Raw genomic sequence first — 22,311 nt, 5'->3', positions numbered from 1 at the left:
ATGTTGGTCTTGCCTAGGCCAGATCTTGGTAAAAGGGGTGGGGGAGCGTTTTGCAGCCTAAGGTATCTATTTAGCAAGCAGGCGAAGTTACAGAAGCGAGATAGGGTGGTTAATTTCTGTATCAGGGAACTACATAAGCTTTTATCTCAATTATTCATGAAAGGTGAGTTTAAGCTGAACTTATACACAATAAGCTTTCTGATATCTTATAAGTTGACCTCTTACAACGTGAGTATATGAACAGGGATCTTTTCTGAGAGAAATATAAAACATACACTTTAAGCATGAGCATAGAGAGCACCTCTGTTGGAGACTGGTAAAGGGAGGCAGGCGGTAGAAACACATTTACCAGCATCAACCACATAAGTGGTTTTCTCAGGTCAGAGTTCAATCGTGGCCACCAAAACTTTGCACTCTGTCTCAAACTGTTACTTATTTATTCCAAAGTTTCCGACTCTGGTAGTTGCAAAGATTTGGCGCTAGGCTTTAGCCACGTGGCCACAGCTCACTAACAAGTAGAGCTTTTCTGAATTACATATAGAAGGAAAGAAAACGCCTTCTCTCGGCTTCCATCCCTGTCCTCACCCTTACACTCAGCTTATTTTAGCGTTTTCCCAGGTTCATAGGGCAATGGGACTGTCACGATCCCTTTGGCAACCACTAGAAATATAGCTTGTGGTGGGGGAACATCTTAATTAATGATAACTGAGTATCCATGACCGACGGTCTTTTTCTCTCTGGAGAATGTAAACAGTTTCACGTTTATTTTCAGAAAAGTAATTTTCACTCCAGAATGAAGCAAAACAGGCTCTATTTTCTTCCCCTACTGTGAAACGAGGCTACAGAAACTAAAAAGTTGCAGGAAAAAGCAGATAGCAGAGGATGGTTTCGATCCATCGACCTCTGGGTTATGGGCCCAGCACGCTTCCGCTGCGCCACTCTGCTCTCCGGCGAAATGCGGCTCCTAATAATGCTCTTAACTGTGTTCAGAGGGGATTACTGACACTGGAAAAACCCACGTTGAGGTCGCCGGTTCAACACCTCGGTTACCACAAACTGCCAATTCTCTTCGGAACAATATCGCTACCAGAATCAGAGAGAACAAAGCCAGAGGCAGAGACGGAAGCGTTACCACCCCGTTGAAATTCCGGAGGCAGAGGGGAGAGGCGGCCAGATACTCAGCGAGGGTTACAAACTTTACTAAACAGGGAAGGAAAGGGAAGACCGGGAAAGGCACGCGGGCGAGAATTCCGCCTCGGAGTCACTAACCAGGCCCGCGGTCGCCGTTGGGAGGACACCCTCTCGGGCTCGGTGTGGGGGTGACGCCCGGCCGCGGGAGGCCCGGACGGAGGCTCGGGCGGGGAGGGCCGGTCCGCGGGGTCGCCGCAGGCCAACGCAGGAGCCCGGCGATCGGCCAAGGCCCCTCACGCAGCAAAACGTAGAGCAAAACGCTCACTTTTTTAGTCTGACGCACGGAAAAAGTCCCGAGGTCCCACACAGGCCCCCGGACCCTCCAGCCGCCTCCGCGGAGGGCACGCTCCGAGGGTCCGGGCCCCGCCTCCAGTGACGTCACTGGAGTGAGCCGCGGAGGGCGGGGCCGGGGCCGGGCAACGGCCCTTCCCGCGTGCGCGCTTCCAGTCCTCAATTAGGTCCGCATCCCGCACATATAAGGAGGTTGCCTCCACGCCTTTCATGCTTTCTCCGGAAGGTGGGTAAGCGGCGCTGACATGTCTGGCCGAGGCAAAGGCGGGAAGGGTCTGGGCAAAGGGGGCGCTAAGCGCCATCGCAAGGTGCTGCGCGACAACATCCAGGGCATCACCAAGCCCGCCATCCGGCGGCTGGCCCGGCGCGGCGGCGTCAAGCGCATCTCCGGCCTCATCTACGAGGAGACCCGCGGGGTGCTCAAGGTGTTCCTGGAGAACGTGATCCGGGACGCCGTCACCTACACGGAGCACGCCAAGCGCAAGACGGTCACGGCCATGGACGTGGTGTACGCGCTCAAGCGCCAGGGCCGCACCCTCTACGGCTTCGGCGGCTGAGCGCCTCAGACCTGCTACCTCCACAAGCACAAAAAGGCCCTTTTCAGGGCCGCCCACGTTTTTCACGAAAGATCTGTAGCTTTTGGTTAGTTTCTAGGACTTTTGTGTTATATTGTTGGCCCAGCTTCCGAATGTGTATGAGAATTGTTAGTTGTCCGCTCTGTCGTGCCCCTTTATCTTAATCCGAGGGCTTTTAACGTTGGGGCTTAGTTGTTAAGCCGTGCTGTGGCTCTGCCGCAGTCGGTTTGTCTAAGCCTTGGGCTGCCCATCGTTTTGGGTGACAGACAAAGCCACATGGTATCGTCAGCATTTCCAAGGCGCTTCCTTCGTTCTCGAGCACTTCCGAGTTCGAAGTCAGGTGGGTTTGGTTCTGGAATACTAGCAAGGGGATGCCCACGCGGGAGGGAGCGGGTGCGCCTTCCCTGCAGGGCTCCCGCGTCCAAGATGGCGGGGTCGGCGGCGGGAGGACTGCTGCGGAACAAAGACGCGTTCCCGCGGCCCGCCTGGCCCCGCCTCCGGCCCCGCCTCCGCCCCGCCCCTGGGCTGGGCTGCGTTCTGCCAGGCTCGCTCCGCGGTTCCGAAGGCCCCGGGGTCGTGCGCTGGGCGGCTGGGGGGTCAGATCTGGCAGGTGTTGCGTGGCCTAGCGGGCGACGTTTTATGACGTATTATGAAAACCTCACGGAGATAAGGATGTTACTTAATGGTCAATATGTAAATGTCACCTAATTTTAAGGAGATGTGGTGGCATTTTAAAAACGTGTACATATAGGCATCAGGATATTTCACCCCAAATTGCTAAGCGTGGGGAGGGAAGTGATGAGGAGCGTGGAGCGAGCTGAGGGCAAAATACAGGCTACCCCTCCCCCGCCCCCAGGTGGAATATATGTGACATTCCTAGGACACTCCTGGCTACCCTAGAACAAAGGAAGGGTGTAAGCGCTTGCCATAGTGATGTGGGAAGCTAAGGCAAGCGAAAAACTAAATTCCCTTATTGCCTACAGCCATTGGCAGGTCCTTGAAACCGGCAGTGACCTCCCTCTAGGAGCTCAGCTGGCTGGATGATGACACTTTGCTAGGGGCAAAAGAGCACCTTGGCTTATTATCCTGACCGCCCCCCACTCCCCACCCCTGAACCTGTAAGTCTACTTTAACCTATAAAAATTCCTTTGGAAACTTCCTTTATCTCAACGGCCCCAAGATATATGCTGACAATCATACTCTAAGCATGTGGCCCCCTGATGTATATTTGAAGGGTCTCATGACTGAGGTTTTACTACACAGTGATAAATGGTGTTTCCCTAGCAACAGCTAGTCCCTCAAGGTCCTGGAAACCTTGCTGACAAAATTCCTTAAAAACTTTATCCCTGACCACCTTCCATCCTGAGGGTATATAAGAAGTTACCCGTCAGGACAGCTCTTCCTGCCCAGGGTCCTGTTCCCTGCTTTAATAAAATCACCTTTTTTTTTTTTTTTTTTTTTGCACCAAAGGTGTCTTCAAGAATTCTTTTTTGGCTGTTGGCTCCGGACCACCCCTCCTTCACCCGAAAATGTCATCAGAAGTATTCCACTTCCTCCAGGGTCTTCCAGCTGGACTAAACTTTACAGGAGGACATACTAACAGGAGAAAAAAAAAAAAAAAAATCCAAAGGTTTTATTACCTGCGTCCAGAGGTCCGGTAAGGAATTTGAGGCCCAAACAAATGAATAATGCAGAGCAGTTTTTATACCTTCTAGACAGAGAAAATGCATTCGTGAGGAATGGACAGGATTAAAAACACACATTTGAGAGCTTTAATTAGTAAGGACTTTTAAGAGGAATTTGGCCTGACGTAGTACATTAGTGAAATTAACCAGGATTGTTTCTATAGCTTTCTTGGCTTTAAAGTTCCTATTTCTGGTGATAATGATGTGTTTTTACTTAGTTCAGTGAGGGGTTCCTTTTATATGGTAGTTTTATTTCCACATTTTGAGGGGACCGAGGAGAGTCTAAGTGTCCTTGCATGTGCTTCTTCCCACGTAGCTTCAATTCAAAATAATACACCATCGTCTATTTTGGACAACTTGCCCTTGGCCCTCTTGTTAGCTAGTGAATGTAGGGTATGAGAGAATTAGAACACTCTCGGATAATCCCAATGATTTTAGCCACTGCATCGAAGATGGTAATGCCAGTCGCTAAAATGGATAAGAATATAGAAGGAACAAGTTTTGGGGAGAATCACAGGTTCAGCTTTGGACATGCAGAATTTGGGATACCTATTACATTTCTAAGAGGGAGGTAGGAACTAGGTTAGCTAGATATATGAATCTGCAGTTCAGGGAAGAGATCTGGGCTGGAAACATTATTGGGAGTTGTCAGGGTATAACTGCCCTGATGCCACGAGAGTGAAAAAGCCATGCGAGAAGATGAGATCTCTTAGGAAAGAGGGTTGGTAATGAAGAGAAGCAGTTCAAGAACCGAGTCCTAGGTCAGATAAGTAAGGAGTGTTTGCTCTGTATTCATGATATGTGGATAGATCACTGATGGTTTTACACGTGTTTCTGTAATTCTGCCTTTCTCCTGTGACTCTCAGAACAAGCAGAAGAAAATAGTCTCATTTTACAGATGTGGACAGCTGCCCTCAGTCATAAGAGTGTGCAATGACAGTGGAGCTCTCACTCAAATAATCTGTTGAAGTTAGAACCACGGGAGATCACTTTGGGGATCCACCAATAGATAATAGGCACCCTTCTCAAAATGGACAACTTCCCCATATATTTTGCATGCAATTCCAGTGAGTTCTCAGGCCTCCCGAGGCCTGTTTGTGGAGGCCATCATTCAGAGCTCTGTGTCTGAAGCTGCTTTTCTCTTCCCTTCCCTTCACCAGCTCCTGGTCTGAGAAAGTGGACCCTGAGAACACCCGTTTCTGATCTGTTGAGCTGGTGTTCCCCTGTTGTTGTGGAGATGCCGTGTATACAATAATGTAGAAGAAGTTAAGTCATCAGCCCAGAGACTTCTCTTGAACTCCACACTCAGAGACCCAGCTACCCACTTGACTTCTCTATTTGGAAGTCCATGAATATCCATTTCCAAATCCGACACCACCACTGCAAGACCAGCCTCTCTCGTCAACATCTTGAATCTGGAAAACGGCGAGTCCAACCTTTCAGCTGGAGTTGTTTTCGACTCTCCAGTCCATAGTAGGTCCTGTCAGCTGTACCTGGAAAACACAGCAAGAAGGCTAGCATTTCCCTTTCCGGCTCTTTCCCATCACTGCTGCTCTGGCCAAGCGGCCGTCACTCCATCGTTATTCCTGCAGCCCCATCTGCTTCCTCTCTCCTATATTTCACACAGCAGCCAGGGATTATAATAAAGAGTAAATCAGATCAAGTCGCCTCTCTGCTGAAAACCCTCCAACGGCTCTCATTTCACTTAAAGTGAAAGTCAAAGTCCTTAGTCTCTTGGCCCTTGTTACTTCAAACTGTCTACTCTCCCTCTCCTTCTTAGCCCAGTGACACTGGCCCTGGAACTTTCTCAAATAGGCCAAGTACACAGATCTTTTAAAGACTCTTCTTTCTACATGGGCCTCTCAGCTACCAGATCCTTGGAGGCATCCCTCTCACCTCCTTCACTTTTTAAGTCAAATATCCTTTTAGGGAGGCTGTCTGTGATGGCATACCAACCCCTGATGCCCCCCAGTCTGTTTTCTCTGCTCTTGAGAAGCTTGCAGTCTATTTGGGAAGTCAACACCCCCCCACCCCCGCCCATGAAATGTGAAGCAGAAATGGACACCATAAAGGGTGTCCAAAGAGCATAAGTCAAGTCCGTATTGGGAGTCCTAAGCGGATGCTTGCCCAGGAGGCTCACTGCCAGGCTCAGGAGGCCTGTCAGGCCCGTGACGGGGATCTGGGCTTTACTCTGGACAACAGGGAGCTGTGCAAAGTTGTGTCTCCTTTTGTCTTTCCCTACAGTTTTTCTCACTGTGGAACAATTATCTTTTTCAAAATCAGTTGTTGCTCTTAGCATACTGGATTTCAATGGTGCATGTGTATCTCTTTCCCCATTAGAGTGAAACTGTACTGAAACTCTCAAGTGCCTGGATGAATAGATAGGAATGAAGTGAAGGTTAAACGGATTTACAGTTAATGAAATGAAAAAGGCTACACAAGCAACCTTGCAGAAAAGAAAAATATTTCTAGAAGGATCCATTGAAATACACATTTTGTGTGTATCAGCAGTGACTTTGGCAAAGTGCCCTGCTTTGTCCTTGTGGGCCTCTACAGACTTTTGGGATCTAAGGGGTGATTTTCTTTCTTATAAACAAAACCCAGTATAGGCAACTTTTAATAGCTTAGGAGGCTTCTGTTGTTTTGTGGAACGTGAGGTGATTCCACCAATATAATTGCACATTTTCCTTTATTAGCTTTATAATTTATAATTCTCAATATATACAAAGGAATATCTGAACTACGTGTACATGTTATAAAGGATAATATGATGATGACCACATTAGAACCCGATTGCTGGGGCACCTGGGTGGCTCAGTTGTAAGTGTCCGACTTCGGCTCAGGTCATCATCTCATGGTTTGTGAGTTCGAGCCCCGCATCGGGCTCTGTGCTGGCAGCTCGGAGCCTGGAGCCTGCTTCGGAGTCTGTGTCTCCCTCTCTCTCTGCCCCTTCCCTGTTCACGTTCCGCTCTGTCTCTCACTCTCTCTAAAAATAAATAAACATTAAAGAACCCAATTGCCAACCCGGTTATACAAATATTACCAATCCATTGCTTTGGCCTAATTTTTTCCTCCTTCAACCCCACCAGAGATAGCCACAGTCTTGAATTCTGTCATTTTCTTGCCTTTATTTCTTATCCTTTTAAAATCACACATGCACTGAAATCTAAATAATATGTGGCTTTGGTGCTTAGTCTTTGCTATCAAAAAATGGTATCTGTGGAAGAATGCCCTATCGTTCCAGACATTTGCAACTCCGTCTGGTGAGAGGATTTTATTTCCTGCCCTAATGGCATTAGGCTTGCTCATGTGATTTGCTATGGGCAGTGAATATGAGTGAAAATGACATGTGTCGTTTCAGTAAGCCATTGTGTGATCTGTCCCTATTCCTCCAGCATGGTTCTTAGGCTGAAGACAGGTGGAATTAGAGCAGTAACTCACCCACAGTCAATAAACATGAGCAAAACAAGAACCTTCATTGTAGTAAGTCACTGGGATCTGGGGATTGTTTATCACGGCACAATTAGCCTAAATGGATTGACACAGTATTAGATCACATCTGGTTTCTGGGAATTGCTTTATTCTGAGTTGCCACGTTGTCATGTGTGGCTAAAGCTCGTTTGCTTTCATAGCAATGTTAGAGCGTGTGATCATGCCTGATTATGTCACGATTCATCTGTCTATTGGTTGACAGTTGCTTTGTTGACTGCCTTAAAAAAATTACAGGATGCTTTGCTGGAATATGAAAGATCAAGTAGAATTTTCATTGTGTGGATTACTTCATAATATTCTGCTAATGATATTAATATGTGTGCGGATTACTTACAATAATAGAATATAAGTCTTCAAACATGTGGAAGTGAGAAGTAGGTATAATTTTAGGGGAAATAGTCAAGAAATCTGTTTTAACCCGGGCCCCTTCTCTGATTAGCTGAGCTGATTCAGAGACATTTTTTAAAATTCTGAAATGAAGGGACTTGAACAAATCAGTGGTTCCCAGATGCTCATCTAAGAATAGTGTTAGTCCCGGCCACTTTTCTCTGTATTCTGTGTCAAAATGAGAAATGTAAGGTCAGCATAGTAAGTTTTCCTTAATATTAAAAGTTAATTAAATTTATTTGGTAGAAAGGACCACATTTATTTGGTATAAAGATTTCTTATTTTGCGGTTATCCGTATTTCCTTCGAGGATCGTTCTTTTTTGAAATGAGATTGATTGTCTTTGAAGTTGTTGGCAACAGCACAGCCGTCTGTAGGGTGGCCCTGGCTTTCCCTTGTCTGGGAAGGACCACAGGCAGCAATGTCGTGATTCTCTTCTAACTTTAAGAGTGCCAGCTGGTTTTCTGAAGATGATTCTTCGTTCTGGCCGGACACCACAGCGAAGTTAGGCAAAGAGAACAGGAGGCATGGGAACAAAAAAGGGAAAAAAAGTTACTAACGGCTCTTGTGTGTTTCCAGCGTCCCTTCCTCGTACTCCAACGCACACCTTACTGTTAAATGAGGTGCCGCTGGCTCAGGCGAGGCAAGAGGAAGTCCCTGGAAAATTAGGCACGTGTTGCCTGAACTGGCAGGCAGAGGTGGGGAAGTCTCACAGCCACAGGCACTAGGTTGTCCTTAAAAGAGTTCAGGGTGGAGAGATGATTCTAAGGAGGGGTTCAGACTATTAGAAGGGGTTTAGATTGACAAAGAACCCTACCTGGTGTCCCATGCCTTTATACTTTTGTGGTCTTCTGCCTTGTTCAAGGCCTCAGGACTCAGATACTAACATGGGCACCTTTCCTACTCCTTCAATCAGAGGCTTTAGCCATAGCTGCCATCTTGGATGACTTTCCCCTCTGCAGGGACTGTCCTAGCGCTCTTACTGTGATCTTTTATTGATCATCAGCAATGCCATGCAGTAGGCACTAATTATTATTCCCATTTTAGAGGCAAGGAAATGCTCACAGAAGGTTTAAGAAGTTTGCTCAAACGTAGCCTTGAAACAGGCTGCCAGGACTGTATCTTTGGACACCCTTTATGGTGTCCATTTCTGCTTGTGTATTTCTTCTCATGAATATGTTATTTTCTAAATGTACTTAAAATTAGCTTTGGAGAGCTAGAACTCAATGCCTTAATTGCATGTGGGACCGAGAGAACCTTCACAAGCCCCCTTACAAAACGGAGCCGCTTATTTAATGCTCACAGAAATTTACCATGTAGGCATTTGTAGATAAAGACGTGTAGCTAGTAAGTGGAAAATGAGATTTTTGAGCTCAGTTTTACACCACCAATGCTCATGCTTTCCCCCTCTGCACCACAGCGCCAGAAAAGTTAAATTTGCTACCAGGTGATTCTTACCTTCCATATCCGTGATATATATTCCATATAGTATTTATTGATGTAAAGGGCTGCTTAATCTCAATTCTCAGGACATTCGCTTGTACAATGGAAGATTTCGTTTCACGAGTGATTGTAGGCTGAAATCAGGCGAAGGACAAGCACAGAAATGTAAATTCCTTTGAACTCTTCCTTGAACCCAAATCCTAGGGAATGAAGAAGTAACTGGGGACAAGGCTATCCAGGACACAGGGAGGCTTCGGAAGAACTCTGGGACTCCCCCCACCTCCTGTTTGTTACCCAGTTTTAGGTAGCGTCTCTTTCACCCTCGTATATTAAGCCGGGTAGAAAACCCCAGTGGATAGAGTTCCTGATCTTTTCCAAGAGGCAATGTTTAGCTACGTTAAAATGTTCGCTGAATTAGCGGAATCGGGAGGATGTGGATTTGAGGACTAGCAGATCCGCTAAAAGTCTAGAAAGTCAAGCTGCAGAGGGCACGTCGCGCCATTAGGTGCCGCTGTAGCCACTCACAAGCCAACAAATTACAAAAAAGTGGTTTCATTTTTCTCAAGAATGGTTAACACTTGTTTTCATTTAGGGCCACTCAAAACTAGGACTCCAGGTTTTCCTGAAGGGAATTCCCCCAAAGGTAACGGAGGACAAAATGAAGCCAAAAGCGGTAAAAAAAAAAAAAAAAAAAAAAATCCTCTCGAGGTGGGGGCAACCCTAGGTCCACTATCTCCAGCAGTTGTCTGAAGAAGCCAAGCCAAATGCACCATAATCAAGTTACTTACACATTTGCTTCTTGATGGTCCGCACACGCCAGAAGTTTACCTTTGTTCCCAAATTCAGAGTTTACCAATACTCAGCAAATTAAACGTGACGAAAACAAGTTGCAGTTTCCAGAAGTTGGAAAGATTACAGCTCTTTAAATGAGAATGTGGGCGGCTCTTAAAAGAGCCTGAAATCGTTGGTGCTGTGACGGTGAACAAATTTACTTGGAGCTGGTGTACTTGGTGACGGCCTTGGTGCCCTCGGACACGGCGTGCTTGGCCAGCTCCCCGGGCAGCAGCAGGCGCACGGCCGTCTGGATCTCCCGGGACGTGATGGTCGAGCGCTTGTTGTAATGCGCCAGGCGCGACGCCTCGCCCGCGATGCGCTCGAAGATGTCGTTGACAAACGAGTTCATGATGCCCATGGCCTTGGACGAGATGCCGGTGTCGGGGTGCACCTGCTTCAGCACCTTGTACACGTACACCGAGTAGCTCTCCTTGCGGCTGCGCTTGCGCTTCTTGCCGTCCTTCTTCTGCGCCTTGGTCACCGCCTTCTTCGAGCCCTTCTTCGGGGCGGGAGCGGACTTCGCTGGCTCAGGCATTGCGTCCCAACAACACCCCTAGGCGAACGGGAGGAAAATACGCCTACGAGCAAGCGACCTCTTTTTTATTTGGTGTGTATGCAAATTAGGGATCGCAGAATTACGATTTCTGATTGGACCCTTCAGTATCTTAGCTTCTGATAGGCTGTTCTTTATCCTAAACTCTCATTGGCTCTTCCCCATAGTTCAACCATGAATAATTTGACCTTTCTACCGTAAACGTTCTATGTAAATTAGAAACAGTGTTGTTTTGGACGTGCTTCTTGATTGGCTAGAATTTGTGTTCGGGCAACGGCATAGGCTGCTTTACCAAACCTCTGCAGAGTATAATTGTCTAGCTTCTTGCGAGATAGGCTCAGTCTCTTCTTTTTCTGGCTCTGTAGTCACAGCATCATCATGTCTGGACGCGGAAAACAGGGTGGCAAGGCTCGTGCCAAGGCCAAGACGCGCTCGTCGCGGGCCGGGCTGCAGTTCCCGGTGGGCCGCGTGCACCGCCTGCTCCGCAAGGGCAACTACTCGGAGCGGGTCGGGGCGGGCGCGCCGGTGTACCTGGCGGCCGTGCTGGAGTACCTGACGGCCGAGATCCTGGAGCTGGCGGGCAACGCGGCCCGCGACAATAAGAAGACGCGCATCATCCCGCGCCACCTGCAGCTGGCCATCCGCAACGACGAGGAACTCAACAAGTTGCTGGGCCGCGTGACCATCGCGCAGGGCGGCGTCCTGCCCAACATCCAGGCCGTGCTGCTGCCCAAGAAGACCGAGAGCCACCACAAGGCCAAGGGCAAGTGAATCTATCTAAATTCTAGTGTGCACTAAATCTAAAAACTTTCATAACCCAAAGGCTCTTTTCAGAGCCGTCCACGTTTTCACATGAAAGAGTTTGTAACTCAAATCGAGGCAACATAATTGCGTAAAATTTAAATGGTTGCAGCCTTTGGTTACAGTTCATTCATTGCAATTTTGTTGACGTTACTTTGGGATCCTGGGAAACGGGACTTCTGAATAAGCTTAACAGTTTTAAGTACAGCATTGGGCTAGTGCTTATCTGGATAGGTTGGACTCCCATGTTTCCCAAGTTGTGCGCAAGTAAAACGCTTAAATAAACACAAGTAAGGAGGATAGTTTAATAAATGAACCCTGTGAAGAATGGCGGGTGGGCACGGTAACCTAGAGTCCCTTAAGACACTTAAACAGCAAAACTACAGGATCGAAAATCGGAGCAAGCTGTTTCAATTCTGAATTGAAAGAAGCAGTATGCTATTCGGCCACCTTAAGGAAGTCCAACAAACATTTCTTGTGCACTGGTGATCTCCTGTCGTCTCCGGGACGAGGCGTTTTACCTGTGGTTTCCCAGTGGACACAAGTGGCAGTCTAGGCCACTCAAGGTTCAGTTCAGTAAAAATAACCATCTGAAACAAAATATACATAAATCTGTGATGAAAGCGTGGTCCTGGGAACGTTAGGCCCCATTACGTAGGTCTCCTCAATCAGAATTGGCATTTTTCCCCGACCTCCAAGTGATTTAATTGGTTTTGAGATGAATTGAGCCAGAATATTAGTGTTAAATCCTAGGATGGCTGACTAGGACAAAGATTACAGGGGATTGAAATGATGAACTAGTCATCCAATCGGAGTCTGTTTTAATTCACCAATCAGGTCGTTCACTCTTTAGCCAATAGTTTCATTGCGCGGGACTTTTGAAAAACGCGAGACCAATCGGAATGTTTCTGAGTATATATAAAGGCAACGCCTTTGGCCTTGCTGGTCAGTTTGGCTTACCTCCTCGCTTTCCCTGAAATGGCTCGCACGAAGCAGACGGCGCGCAAGTCGACGGGCGGCAAGGCCCCGCGCAAGCAGCTGGCCACCAAGGCGGCCCGCAAGAGCGCGCCGGCCACCGGCGGCGTCAAGAAGCCGCACCGCTACCGGCCCGGCACGGTGGCCCTGCGCGAGATCCGCCGCTACCAGAAGTCCACCGAGCTGCTGATCCGCAAGCTGCCGTTCCAGCGGCTGGTGCGCGAGATCGCGCAGGACTTCAAGACCGACCTGCGCTTCCAGAGCTCGGCCGTGATGGCGCTGCAGGAGGCGTGCGAGGCCTACCTGGTGGGGCTCTTCGAGGACACCAACCTGTGCGCCATCCACGCCAAGCGCGTCACCATCATGCCCAAGGACATCCAGCTGGCGCGCCGCATCCGCGGGGAGCGGGCGTAAGGCTTTCCCACTCTTGATTTCGATCAACTCAAAGGCTCTTCTAAGAGCCACCCACTTTTTCTGTAAAGTTGCTGTAACTTTGTCCACTTGAAGCCGTCTGGGGGTTTTAATGTTCGAGACTTGATTGCCCTGTTGGCCTTCTGTCTTTAAGTTGGTCTGGTGAATGGCGTTTGGCTGTCTTCAGAAACTGCTCGTTGTATTCTGCACCTTGAGGTGTACCCTCAACTGCCTAGTGAGTGGATAGGTGGTTAAAAGTTCTAAGGTAGTACCTTCTGGCTCCGGGGAAGGGGCACGTGAGTTCGGGAAGTCAGGGCTGCTCTGGCCTGGCAGTGGGATGATCCACTATTTTATATGTGACTGGTTAATGGGGACATGTGGAAGTTGGGGATCTTTACTCCCAAAAAGTGAGCTTGGGTGCTGGTGCTTGTACGTTTGCTGTTTACACAAAGTTCCCACCGGTTTGGGTATTTGCAGTTGGAAAACTGGAGCTGTGGGCATGTTTAGTTTTTTCATGTTTGAAACCTCAATTTGACTAATTCCTATCCTTATCGTGTGAAGTGAGTTTTTTTGGCTTTTTTGTAAAAACAGAACAGTACAGCCTGATCTTTGACTGTAAAAGAATTAGACTCAGGATTTCTAATGAGCTTACTGGTCACAGAGCCTGTAACAGTCCTGGTGGTTTCTACAGTCTGACTCATAAAGGGTGTGCCCACCAGCAAGGGCATCATTTGTAGGGATGAAGATTCTCATCACCACGTGCCCCCCACCCCCCATCCCCCCAGGCCTGGTCAGAAGCTGCATTGTACCAAGTTCACCTTATGTGCTTGTCACTGACACCAGTTTAAGAAGCCCATTTTTAAAAATGATATTTTTGGCCTCATCAAGAAACCTACCTGTGAACTTTCACCAGGAATAATCATTTGCAAACAGCATGCTTATTTATGTCATAGAGTTAAATGTTCTCCAAATCAATTGCAAGTTGCTGGGAAAATAGTTTGATTTAACAGCAGTGATCTCAATATTGATGACACATTAGAGGCAATTAGAGGTTTTGTGAAAAATATCTTTGCCTGATGTCCAGTCAGGACCATTTTAGTTGTAGTCTATGGGGTGCTTGTAGGCAATGGTAATTATGAAAGCTCAGATGCTACCAACAGGAAGTTAGGGTCAAGACCAGATGCTACATAAATTCCAATCTTGTGGTTAGCTCCTGTTTAAGTCCTGACTCCCAGTTTAGCAAGGAATTATATCTGTAGAATCAGGTTTGTAGCTTGCTTTCAGAGACTATATATATATATATATATATATATATATATATATATATATGGATTTTCTGGCTTGGTTGACAACTATTAACCTGGCTGCAATGAATCAAATAGTATCTGGCTTTTGTAGGAATTTCTGAGGATAGGGCCAATGTGAGTCTATGATGAGAGACAGGGCTGCTTTGGGCAACTGACAGTACGAGACTAAAAAAAAATTTTTTTTTAAGTTTATTTCTTTTCAGAGAGAGTGAGAGAGCGAGCACCAGTGGGGTGGGGGTAAGGGGCAGAGAGAAAGGGAGGAGAGTTCCAAGCAGGCTCTGTGCTGACAGTACAGGCCCCAAGGAGGGGCCTCAGCTCATGAACCGTGAGATCATGACCTGAGCCCCAGATCAAGAGTCAGAGGCTCAACCCACTGAACCACCCAGGTGTCCTGGTAATACCAGATTTTAAGGGATGCTACAAAAAGGAACATCCTGGACTTCCGGGCCAACACTGGGCTCGAAGTGCTGTTTGGGTATTCACCTGGTCTTTCTCCGTGGCCTTTGTCAATTTATCTTCTCCCCCACAGCTATTCTTTTCATTTTTCGAACTTTTTTATTATGTGACATTTCAGAATATAGGCAAGAAGAAATAATGGTTTGATAAACTCTGTATACCCTGCACCAGCTTCAACATCATCAACAGTAGCCAAATATGTTTTATCTGTACCTCTTGATCATTGTAAAAAAAAAATCGTATCATTTCCGCTCTCAATATTTTAAAACACGTCTACCGGGGCGCCTGGTTGTCTCAGTCGGTTGAGCTTCCGACTTCAGCTCAGGTCATGATCTCAGGGTCCAAGAGTTCGAGCCCCGCGTCGGGGTCTTGCTGACAGCTCGGGGCCTGGAGCCTGTTTCGGATTCTGTGTCTCCCTCTCTCTCTGACCCTCCCCCGTTCATGCTCTGTCTCTGTCTCAAAAATAAAAAAAAACATTAAAAAAAAAAAAAAACAACAAAAACACGTCTACCATTTTAAAGCCCAAAATGATCCGTGATGATTCCCCCAACAAACATTTCTCAACACTGATGAATTTAAAAATTTATCTACTCCACACACATAGTTGTTGAGAGTTTACAATGTGCTAGGTGCTGTTCTGTGCGTTGGGAATAATGCTCGGAGAACAAAACAGAATTCTCAGCTCTCGTGGAGTTTACACGTCCAGGAAGGACAGACAACAAATCAGATGAATATCAGAGGTAGTGTGGTAGATGGTAAGGAGAAAAATGAAGGTGGAATAAGGAATGTTATGGGGAATTGAAATTTAGATAAGGCACGTATGAAGACAAGGGTACAATTTCAGCATATATTTGAAAGGAGGGGAGGGGAGAGGACAGGGGAGGGGAGTCGTGAGGTGTCCCCCCCCCACCCCCCCGCTGCATGGAATGGGCGGGGCACAATAGGAGGAGGTGAAGGCAGAGAGATAAAAAGCCAGATCAAGTAGGGCCTTGGAGGTTTTAGCTCTGAGATGCAAGGCCTTGGAAACAGTTGAACATAGGAATTTCTGTGTGTTTCTCAGTTAAGCAGGTTCTGTTTTATACTTAGGTAGTCCCAGTTGTGCTCCAGGAGAAAAATTAGGGCGCACTTTTCTTTCTATACAGGTCTAGCAAATAGAAGCTGACCTTTTAGCATTTTATACTTAAGGAGAAAAGAGCAAACCTGTGCAGGTTAGAGGTTAAATGCAATTCATATCCTGATACTTCAGACGTGCTAGTTTTATGGCCACAGGCAAAATGTGTACGCTCAGGTAACAAACTCCATTTGTTTGAATTGCAAATTCAAGATTACAGACCTGAACGTCTTCGGGGACTAGGCCAGAGGTTCGGGGACTAGGCCAGAGGTTCGTGTATCAGGAACAGTGGTGAGCCCCCCCCAGCTGTATTTCGCTGGGTGAGCCAATCAGCAGCAGCAGTGTTTCTGGTTGAATCTACACCCACTGGTGGCCTGTTCCAAGCTCTGGGTGGCATCTGGGTTTCCCTTAGGTCACTTGCCAGGTAGAGATGTTAACAATCCCTGTCTCGGGGAATTGTCTAGGTGGTAAAAGAACCATGACTTCATGAGTTCAAAAGTGTAATTTGGTGCCTGCATAGATCATTTTATTTAATCCACACAATAACTCTATGGGTGAAGGGCCATTATTAGCGCAAATACAACGACGAAGAAATTGAAGCATAGTGAGGTAAGCTACTTCACAGAGGTGCTCATTTTGATAATTCAGCCATGGGTTTTATCTCCGGTGCTAGACAATGGATGGCCATTGTGTGTTACATGCATATTTTAATTTTGCTTTATCTGAACACCCATCAAAAGCTTTTTGAGCGCTTACAACGCGCCCCACGTCATTGGAGGTGCCGGAAATAGAGCAGTGAGTAACGTGGGTAAGGTTCCCTTGGGGTGGGGCTCACGGACATTGTCCCTGTCGTTGTGGGAGACAGGAAGGAAATAAACAAAAATAAACAAACACAGTATTTTGGTGGGTAAAGAGATTCAGGGGTGGAAGAAACAGACCAAGAAGATTAAGGACTGCCAGGGATGGGTGGTGGAGGGTTGTAGTCTTAAAGAGGGTGGGTGGGGAGGACTCCCCCACTAATGTGCCACCGAGGCAGAGGCAGGAAGCCTGGGAGGGAGGTGGTTCTGCACGCATCTGTGAGAAGATCATTCCACAGAGAAGAGGACAATGATGACTGAACAGGTCCTAAGCTGGGAGCATATTCAGGGTCACGGTCTGACAAGCAGCCAGAGGACAGGGTCCTCTGTGTTCTCAAGCTGGGGTTCCCAGGGAAACTCAGCATTGATTCACGTGTTTTTAATATTTTTTGAAAAAGTATCACTCCAGGTTCCCGAGCGCACAGTGAGGATGGTGAACCAAGAGGCAAGGGCAGGTATAGACGAGTGTTAAGCTCATGGAGGACTGCCAGCCTGATTCAGGAAAGGGTCTTAATTGTGTGATAGTGTACTTAAAATCAAAAGTAAGAGATTTGAGGTTCCAAATGAGAGAACAGAGCTTTTTAGAACAAAAGGCGAGGACTGAATCTTCTGGAGGTTCGGTGCATAACGAATGTTACCCTGATGGTGATATCTTCGGAATGAGTTGAGAAAACCCACCAAGGTAAAAAGTGCAGAAGTCAAGCCCGAGGCAGGTAAGGCTGGAACTTGTATACCGGATGGTGGCCCTCAGAATGTACATGGAAACAGTGGGCTGTCACTGGACTCCAAACTCAGCCTGACCTTGTTCATGGGCTTTGAGTCTGACCTTGTTGGCCTCCCTCTACCTTCCCAGGTGTTTTCGTGATCTCCCAAGCCTGTGCTGATCGCACACCGCTCGCCCCGGCTTCCCAGTGGCGGTGATCACTGTTCATCTCAACGGGGAAATTTGATTCTAACTAGACTGGTACCATTTTATTTTCTTCGCAGCCGAAGCAATTATTGCCAATACTTACAATTCAGTTGTGTTGTACCAGGAAGCTCCAGTGTCCCCCTGAAGAGGTAGGAACTCATCAGTCTCCCTCTGTCTTTAAAAATTTTCTTTTTTAATGTTTTTATTTATTTTTGAAGGAGAGAGAGAGAGACAGAGCATGGGCGGGGGAGGAGCAGAGAGAGAGGGAGACCTTCTGTCTTTAGGTAAGAGCTGTGGCAGGGACAGCCACACAGTTGTTCCCTGAAATTGGCTTTTCCTCTCTTATGTAGTAATGCCACTCCCCCGGCTTCTTTTGTAGCTAGTGTGGCCATCGAGTATTTTTGGCCAAGGGCATATTAGCAAAGGCCGGGTTACCCCATTCTCAGGATTTCAGTAAATGGTGGGGATGCCCGTTTCTCCTTCCTTCAGGATAGAATGTGAACAAGAGAGTTGTAGCTGGAGCAGACCTCTTGGGCTGCAAGGTGTAAGAATGACAGCTAGAGTAAAAAGGTAGGAAATTACCCGCATGTCTTCTTTAAAAAAATTTTTTTTAAAATATCCATTTATTTTTGAGAGAGAGAGAGAGAGAGAGAGAGAGAGACAGCGGGGAGAGGAAGAGAAAGAGGGAGACACAGAACTCAAGGCAGGCTCCAGGCTCTGAGCTGCCAGCACAGAGTCTGATGCAGGGCTCGAACTCATGAACGGTGAGATCATGACCTGAGCTGAAGTTGGACGCCCAACCAGCTGAGCCATCCAGGAACCCCCAAACCCCCCATTCATGTCTTCAATTATACTACCGGGCAGGCCATTTCTGGGCACACAGCCTCCTGTATTGGCTGCCCGTGACATCCCAAGCAGCCATGCCCTTGACGAGGGTGTTTGTCTGCAGAAGGCAAATGGGGCTAAAGTGGAAGTCACCAAGGGGTGGTCAATGTAAGACTGAATACTGAGTACCTCATAAATATTTGGTGTGGCGCAAATTCTGGCATTTCTCGCTCTCTTTCATCTCTTCCCATCTCCGTGTAGCACACGAGCTCTGCTTACTTTCTCTATGTGCACCATGTCTGACAGGCAACAAATTTATGATTTTTAGTCAATACAGCTTTTGAATTTTGTCTGCATCTCATACAATTTCTTGCTTACCCACATAACACTTCTCGTAAGTTTCTCACTTAGGAATTACCCACTTAACATTTCTTATGAGTTGTGGCCATCCAGTTTGTTGGTCTTGGGTTGGTCCTCCATAGCAGAATTCAATAGCAGAATATATTTGAGAGTATTCTCCAATGACAGAGTCAACGCACATTACACAAAGGGAGATGAGCTCCTTAGGAAGACCCCATGCCAGGCCCGAGATTACATTTATACACCTGTTCATGAGAGAGAAACCGTCTTTTATCTACTTTAACCAGTGAGTATTTTAGGTTGTCTGTCACTCCCAAGGGTGTACACAAAAACCAGTCCTTAACAAGATTAATGGACAAGATCTATGATAGCGTTCCTTTCTGCATTTCAGTAAGATCCTACGTTTTAGTTAGGCACCGAACTTCTACAGAATCCCCGTGAACCCAAAATGAGACATGGCCCGGTGAAAAGCATAAATAAATATATAGCCCCTGTTGTTAACTCTAGTCCATAAATGCAAACTCTGCGTGGTTTTTTTTTTCCTGCACATCGAATCTTCTCTCCCTCTAGCCACGTCCTCTTCCCTTGTCATTGTCCTAGTCAAGATTAAATCCATTTGACTTTTGGCAATGCTAAAGTGACCTTCAGACAGAGGTTTCCCCTTTCTGTTAGTCTGTGAGACTTCTATTGAAATGTCCATTTTAGACTCGGAGCCCTGTGAGGTCAAAGATTATTTCTATCCTGCTCACTGAGCTCTTCCCCAAGTACCTGTCACTCTCTGAAGCTCACTTTCTGAGGCTCTCAACAAATAAACAAATAAACTCAGAGCCCTAGTCCTTCCCCTCAACACGTCATTTAGGGGAGAAAGTTAGGCACACTCAGATCTGTGATCCTAGAACCCCGTGCACTAACCACCACCCTCTGTTCCACACTCCCTGATCCAACAGAGAAGTGCCTAGGAGGGTGGACTTGCCAAAAGTGAGGACAGTAACTGAAGGGCTCTTGATGACGTGAGTCTCAAGGTATTTTGTAAATGGATAGGCGACAGTGTATTCTGTTGAGGATTCTTATCAAGCCTCTTAAGGGAAGACTGCCCAGGCCTGGCTCCTGTGCTGGCTGGCAGACATCACTGCAAAACAAGAGGCAGTGTTTCCAGGCTGTTCTCTGCCGCTTCTTTACCTTCTCCTTCCTCTTACAAATCCTGTTTACTTTTCCAAAGAAGCACGGAATGCCTCAATTACTTGCAGAATAACAACTAAAGTTTGGGGTTATTCTTCAATAGACATCTATCCTCTAAGTTCAGTGGTTTCCCTCCCAACCCCTTCCATTTACTAGGAAATTAGTTTCTCACGCCATCAGGTATATAGCATCCTATTGTTTCCCACTGAACAATGACTCAGACTCACCAAGCACGTTGTGCTTTCTACACAGGCTTGCCTATAAGGGATGCCAATGTGTAGAACTCGTCCAGGCTCGTCCGGACAGCCCAAGACTTCTCAGTACAAGCCCTGGCGAAAAATCTGCCAAGTTAGTTTCATTTCCTGAAACTCTCAATAGTTAAGCAGCCAAGCACTGCCTTGTTTTCGAAACAAGTTTTTCTGCTCAGGCCTTGCTTAATACTGTTTCATGAATACAAGCTACTGAGAAAACTAGAATGGGAAAGTAAAGACCGAGAAAAGCATTTCAACTGCCACATGGCTCTTGCCTAACACTACCAACACTCCAGGATTAAAGCTCTTTATGTGAAAGGTTGAGCGGCTCTGAAAAGAGCCTTTGGGGTTGGGTAACAGGACGCTTACTTGGCGAGTCTACTTGGAGCTGGTGTACTTGGTGACGGCCTTGGTGCCCTCCGACACGGCGTGCTTGGCCAGCTCCCCGGGCAGCAGCAGGCGCACGGCCGTCTGGATCTCCCGGGACGTGATGGTCGAGCGCTTGTTGTAATGCGCCAGGCGCGACGCCTCGCCCGCGATGCGCTCGAAGATGTCGTTGACGAACGAGTTCATGATGCCCATGGCCTTGGACGAGATGCCGGTGTCGGGGTGCACCTGCTTCAGCACCTTGTACACGTACACCGAGTAGCTCTCCTTGCGGCTGCGCTTGCGCTTCTTGCCGTCCTTCTTCTGCGCCTTGGTCACCGCCTTCTTGGAGCCCTTCTTCGGGGCCGGGGCCGACTTGGCTGGCTCAGGCATGGCGCACAAACGTAGCAAAAAAGTCCAACAGACTGAAAGCTGAGCGTCAGGCTGGCCTACTTTTATATGCCCCGTATGCAAATAGCGGCTTAATCTATCTTAACTCCTGATTGGAGCAAATCTGCCAGTAGAAACACCTTATGCAAATAAGGTGATTTTAAATCTACTTTCTGATTGGTCGTTTGTGTGAAAGCAAGTCTAGACCCTTTTCTCCACCATCAGAGTTTTCCTTTTCAAAACTGCAAAAGTGTATCTTGTCAGTAATACCTGTTTATGAAGTCTTGTGTCTCCCTAGATCCCGACCTAAAGAGACAAAAACCTGACAAATTTATGACATCTGCCTGCCAAATTGCAGTTACCCGGTTACTAAATGCAATACAGAGAACACAAAAATTAAGTATTTAGATTTTAAGAAAATTATGCCATGGCATTACTAGTTTGGTTTGCTCAAAGTCGGCAAAATTTAGGCTTTTTCACGAAGCGAAGGACCGTCACATTTCAACAGCGGTGAGATTTTTATGTTTCCTAGGAGCAGAGTGTCTGGAAGTGATGTCAATGTTTGTTGGTGTGTTGGTAGTTATGGGATACGGCGCTTCCTTGGCTAATATAAAACGTGGCTTCAAGCTCAGAAACTGAGAAATGACAAAGGACGGTACTGAACCGGATCAATCACGTTCAGACGGACTGCTTTTGAAACCGCTCAGGAACTGTAGAGGTTTCACTTTCGTCTCTTCCCAAATTCCATTCCAGACAAGAGAATTAAGACAAAACCAGTTAAGGTACCGTGAAACGTTAACTACAGGCTGAATAAAGGACGGAGGACTCTGGGAACATAGTACATTTCAGGATTACGAGATTTTCTAAAGTGAGTCCTTGCAACCAATCAGAAGGCCCATCAGGTTACTCAATTCACGGCGCGGAATTTGAAGATTCGGACCAATCAGGAGGACGTTGCCTTTATAAATAAGAGCCAGCGCAAAGGGACTTTCAGTTGGGCGTCTGGTGTGCATTTTCCCGTTATGGCTCGCACGAAGCAGACTGCGCGCAAGTCGACGGGCGGCAAGGCCCCGCGCAAGCAGCTGGCCACCAAGGCGGCCCGCAAGAGCGCGCCGGCCACCGGCGGCGTCAAGAAGCCGCACCGCTACCGGCCCGGCACGGTGGCCCTGCGCGAGATCCGCCGCTACCAGAAGTCCACCGAGCTGCTGATCCGCAAGCTGCCGTTCCAGCGGCTGGTGCGCGAGATCGCGCAGGACTTCAAGACCGACCTGCGCTTCCAGAGCTCGGCCGTGATGGCGCTGCAGGAGGCGTGCGAGGCCTACCTGGTGGGGCTCTTCGAGGACACCAACCTGTGCGCCATCCACGCCAAGCGCGTCACCATCATGCCCAAGGACATCCAGCTGGCGCGCCGCATCCGCGGCGAGAGGGCGTAAGTTCTTAACGAAGGATCGCCGACCTTAAACCCAAAGGCTCTTTTCAGAGCCACCTCTCGTTTCAATTTAAAGAGCTGTATCCTGGGCAGTAATGTCCGCGCAGTACTACCTCTCCCATCTCTCCCCCCCCCCCCCCCCAGGACATGTGGGAGGACCTCTAGGGGCGGCGGCATTTGCCAAGATTTGAGTAGCATTGGTACCTGTCGCGGGAGCTGACTCTACAGTTTCC

At 47.6% G+C, this 22,311-nt stretch overlaps 5 protein-coding genes and 1 non-coding gene across 6 annotated transcripts; 3 read left to right on the top strand and 3 right to left on the bottom strand.

Annotated features, from left to right (window-relative positions):
• Positions 1-873: 873 nt before the first annotated feature.
• Positions 874-945, bottom strand: TRNAM-CAU (transfer RNA methionine (anticodon CAU)). The gene has a single exon. It is a non-coding gene; the product is annotated as a tRNA-Met (tRNA).
• Positions 946-1,680: 735 nt separating this feature from the next.
• Positions 1,681-2,091, top strand: LOC106988077 (histone H4). Its single transcript, XM_015086464.3, has one exon. It carries the CDS (start codon positions 1,728-1,730, stop codon positions 2,037-2,039), a length of 312 nt encoding a protein of 103 aa, XP_014941950.1. The 5' UTR covers positions 1,681-1,727; the 3' UTR covers positions 2,040-2,091.
• Positions 2,092-7,197: 5,106 nt separating this feature from the next.
• Positions 7,198-10,482, bottom strand: LOC106988063 (histone H2B type 1-C/E/F/G/I). Its single transcript, XM_053223249.1, has 3 exons — positions 9,852-10,482; positions 9,079-9,197; positions 7,198-8,103 (listed from the first exon to the last, which is right to left on the bottom strand). The coding sequence occupies exon 1, from the start codon at positions 10,430-10,432 to the stop codon at positions 10,052-10,054; it is 381 nt and encodes a 126-aa protein (XP_053079224.1). The 5' UTR covers positions 10,433-10,482; the 3' UTR covers positions 7,198-8,103; positions 9,079-9,197; positions 9,852-10,051.
• A 284-nt stretch (positions 10,483-10,766) lies between these two features.
• Positions 10,767-12,064, top strand: LOC106988058 (histone H2A type 1-B). Its single transcript, XM_015086444.3, has one exon. It carries the CDS (start codon positions 10,829-10,831, stop codon positions 11,219-11,221), a length of 393 nt encoding a protein of 130 aa, XP_014941930.2. The 5' UTR covers positions 10,767-10,828; the 3' UTR covers positions 11,222-12,064.
• A 122-nt stretch (positions 12,065-12,186) lies between these two features.
• LOC128315791 (uncharacterized) lies at positions 12,187-22,141 on the top strand. Its single transcript, XM_053223411.1, has 4 exons — positions 12,187-12,637; positions 20,543-20,663; positions 21,403-21,431; positions 21,540-22,141. The coding sequence occupies exons 1-4, from the start codon at positions 12,230-12,232 to the stop codon at positions 22,080-22,082; spliced, it is 1,101 nt and encodes a 366-aa protein (XP_053079386.1). The 5' UTR covers positions 12,187-12,229; the 3' UTR covers positions 22,083-22,141.
• Positions 17,951-20,690, bottom strand: LOC106988066 (histone H2B type 1-C/E/F/G/I). The gene is made up of 2 exons (XM_015086454.3): positions 20,263-20,690; positions 17,951-19,592 (listed from the first exon to the last, which is right to left on the bottom strand). The coding sequence occupies exon 1, from the start codon at positions 20,650-20,652 to the stop codon at positions 20,272-20,274; it is 381 nt and encodes a 126-aa protein (XP_014941940.1). The 5' UTR covers positions 20,653-20,690; the 3' UTR covers positions 17,951-19,592; positions 20,263-20,271.
• Positions 22,142-22,311: the final 170 nt, after the last annotated feature.

The sequence above is a fragment of the Acinonyx jubatus genome, chromosome B2 (assembly GCF_027475565.1).
Source record: "Acinonyx jubatus isolate Ajub_Pintada_27869175 chromosome B2, VMU_Ajub_asm_v1.0, whole genome shotgun sequence".
NCBI lineage: Eukaryota > Metazoa > Chordata > Mammalia > Carnivora > Felidae > Acinonyx > Acinonyx jubatus.
This window is presented reverse-complemented; position numbering and strand designations above follow the sequence as displayed.